The 3,187-nt window shown below is 31.3% G+C and overlaps 1 protein-coding gene across 1 annotated transcript; it reads left to right on the top strand.

The window, feature by feature from the left end:
- The first annotated feature begins 272 nt into the window (after nt 1–272).
- LOC131607161 (glucan endo-1,3-beta-glucosidase-like) lies at nt 273–1,646 on the top strand. The gene is made up of 2 exons (XM_058879185.1): nt 273–423; nt 534–1,646. Exons 1-2 carry the CDS (start codon nt 363–365, stop codon nt 1,469–1,471), a joined length of 999 nt encoding a protein of 332 aa, XP_058735168.1. The 5' UTR covers nt 273–362; the 3' UTR covers nt 1,472–1,646.
- Nucleotides 1,647–3,187: the final 1,541 nt, after the last annotated feature.

A 3,187-nucleotide genomic window follows, 5' to 3' on the forward strand; every position in this document is an offset into this window, starting at 1 on the left:
TCACAAGGACCACCTTATTGTTTGTATTGAAAATTTTAAGGTTTTAAGAGAGACCCCAACATGAGCAAACGCAACTAGCAGATTACAAACATTATTGTTTTTAACTTCAAGGTATGCAAACAAAGAAAAGTGACGTCACAGAGTTCTCGTCATGTTTATGTGGCTGAATCACAAACTGGACTTGTCAAAGCCATCTGTAATGTATGGTGTTGTGATACCCTCAACCTCAATTTGCATAGATTTTAAATAATTCCATTGGCATATAGTGATCACTTGGTAGAACTTGGATATATATACTGGTCCACTATGCCTATATATATAGGTTGCAAACTAATAGATTTTATATAATCAAAAACACAACCATGTCTATCATATTGGTGTTTATTGGAGTATTATTATCTTCCACTGCAGTAGAGTTTACGGGTTTGTTACTATTTATTTCATCATGAAAAATAATTTCAATACTATCATTTATTTGTCAAACATTTGGTATTTGATCCAATTATTAATATGAATATATATCAAACATGCAGGTGCACAATCCGTAGGCGTTTGTTATGGAGGAAATGGAAATAATCTCCCAGCAAATAAGCAAGTAGTGATAGATTTATACAAATCAAATGGAATTGGCAAAATCCGCTTATTCAATCCAGATGACGGAGCACTTCAAGCCCTAAAAAATTCAAACATAGAAGTAATCCTCGGCATCCCGAACAACGTACTTCAATCACTCACAAATGCTCAAGCCGCAGCTGATTGGGTCAACAAAAACGTAAAACCCTATTATCCAAGTGTCAAAATCAAATACATTGCGGTCGGGAACGAAATTCACGCTAATTCGCCTGAAGCGAGTTCAGTTCTTCCCGCATTGCAAAACATTCAAAACGCAATAACTTCATCCAATTTAGGACAAATTAAAGTGTCTACCGCGATAGACACAACTCTAATTGGAAAATCTTATCCACCAAACGATGGCGCTTTTAGCGACGGCTCAGTTGGTTACATAAGGCCTATTGTTAACTTTTTAGCTAGCAATGGTTTACCACTTCTTGCTAATGTGTATCCTTATTTCGCATATGCTAATAACCAACAAAACATTGGTCTTGACTATGCTTTGTTTACAAAACAAGGGAATAATGAAGTTGGGTACCAAAATTTGTTTGATGCAATTTTGGACTCAATTTATGCTGCTCTTGAAAAGGTAGGGGGTTCTAATGTGAAGATTGTTGTGTCTGAAAGTGGATGGCCATCTGAAGGTGGACCTGGAGCTAGTGCTGGAAATGCTGGAACATATTATGGGAATTTGATTAAGCATGCTAAGGGTGGGACTCCTAAGAGGCCTAATGGACCTATTGAGACTTATCTTTTTGCCATGTTTGATGAAAATCAGAAGGGAGGTGCTGAAACTGAGAAACACTTTGGACTCTTTAGGCCTGATCAATCACCTAAGTATCAACTAAGTTTCAATTGATATGTATAATAATAATAATAATAAACTAAATGTAACATGTAATAAAAAGGGTACCTAGTGCCCTTATGGTTTTAGATATTTACAATAATGAATAATGGTAATAAATTCTATTGTGTACTCACACTTGTATGCTTTCTCTACCAATTAGTTATTTTTTACTATAACAAGTTATTAATTTGTTTAAATTTGGTGGATTAGGTTGTAAACACATGTTTTGTGTACTTAGTAAAAATTTTAAAATATGGTTTCATATTTCAAGTTAATAAGGTAAAATACTTATACAGATGAAAAAATTAAAGTGATTTGAATACATATGTAAGTGGATATGTAGCAATAGCATCGACTCTCAAAAAATTATTATTGGTTGAATATGCAATGAATCAAATTTGAGGCCCAATATGAACAAAACAAATATCACAATAAAATAGAAAAACTAAATATAATGCACCAAGACAACAAACAAATCAACTCCGTACTTTGACGATGAAATTACAAAAGAATACACATACATATGTGAATAACGCTTAAATAAATAGGGAAAATTTTGTTATTTTATGTTTCAACAAGTCTTAATGATTGACTCAATAAAATCAAATATTTTAAACATTATTAAAGAATATATATGAATTAAAAAGCTCGATATATTCTAAAGTAAGGGTGTTTAAAGGATGGGTATGATCAGGTTGCATATAATTTGAATTTGATCCTAACACTAGATCGGGTCAGTTATATAGACATGAACCCTATCTCAAATTGGGTAAAACTCAATGAGATATGAGTCTAATAAGGAGCGGACATAAGGACAACAAATGCCAGTTAGTCCCAAGACAAGTCACAAATACACAAATATTTATTTTGAAAAAGAATTAATTAATTTTTTTTGTTATTCATAAGACAAAATTAACATAGGTTTCAATATTAACAAATCACGTACATCTTGTAAAGAAACTAATCCTAATTATTTTCATGGTTTTTCTAAAGATCAAGTCAGAACAACTCATTGCATTTGGGTTGAGATAAGTTGCAAGACCGAATTCGGTCTTGCACACCTCTAGTTCAAAGCTTCAAGTGTGTTTTATAATATTTTTAAATCTAGTCGTAAATAATGGTATATCACTTTTACTATTAAAATAAATACGTGCATGCACACATATAAAATAGTTTTTTTTTCCAAGTATTACTCTTTCAAAACTCTTAAAAAAATTTGTAAAAAAGAAAAAAAAATGATTTTTAACTTGGATAATCGATTATGGTTATGCGCATAGTCGATTATGAAGCGTATCTCGACCCATAATTAATTATGGATGTGTCATAATTTATTATATAATTATATTATGGCTGAGTCATCAATTTTGGTCATGTTTAATCAAGGGTTAAATATACAATACCCCCTATAATATAGGCGAAATTCTCTTTGCTGTAGTAAAAAAAATCGGATCCCCCTCTTGAAATGTTAAAATCAATATCTTGCCCTCCTAAGTGCGCAAGTTACCCCTGTAATATTTTTTTATTTGCCCTCATAGATTCAGTGTTTAATTTGTACGCTTAGGGGGAGAATCCAAAAAAAATATTACAGAGGATAATCCATATATATATATATATATATATATATATATATATATATATATATATATATATATATATATATATATATATATATATTGTGTAAGGGGTAAAGCAAAAATCGCCTAGGGGGTAGAGTGGTATTAATATTAT

Source organism: Vicia villosa, linkage group LG5 (genome assembly GCF_029867415.1).
Source record: "Vicia villosa cultivar HV-30 ecotype Madison, WI linkage group LG5, Vvil1.0, whole genome shotgun sequence".
In the NCBI taxonomy this organism is placed as follows: domain Eukaryota; kingdom Viridiplantae; phylum Streptophyta; class Magnoliopsida; order Fabales; family Fabaceae; genus Vicia; species Vicia villosa.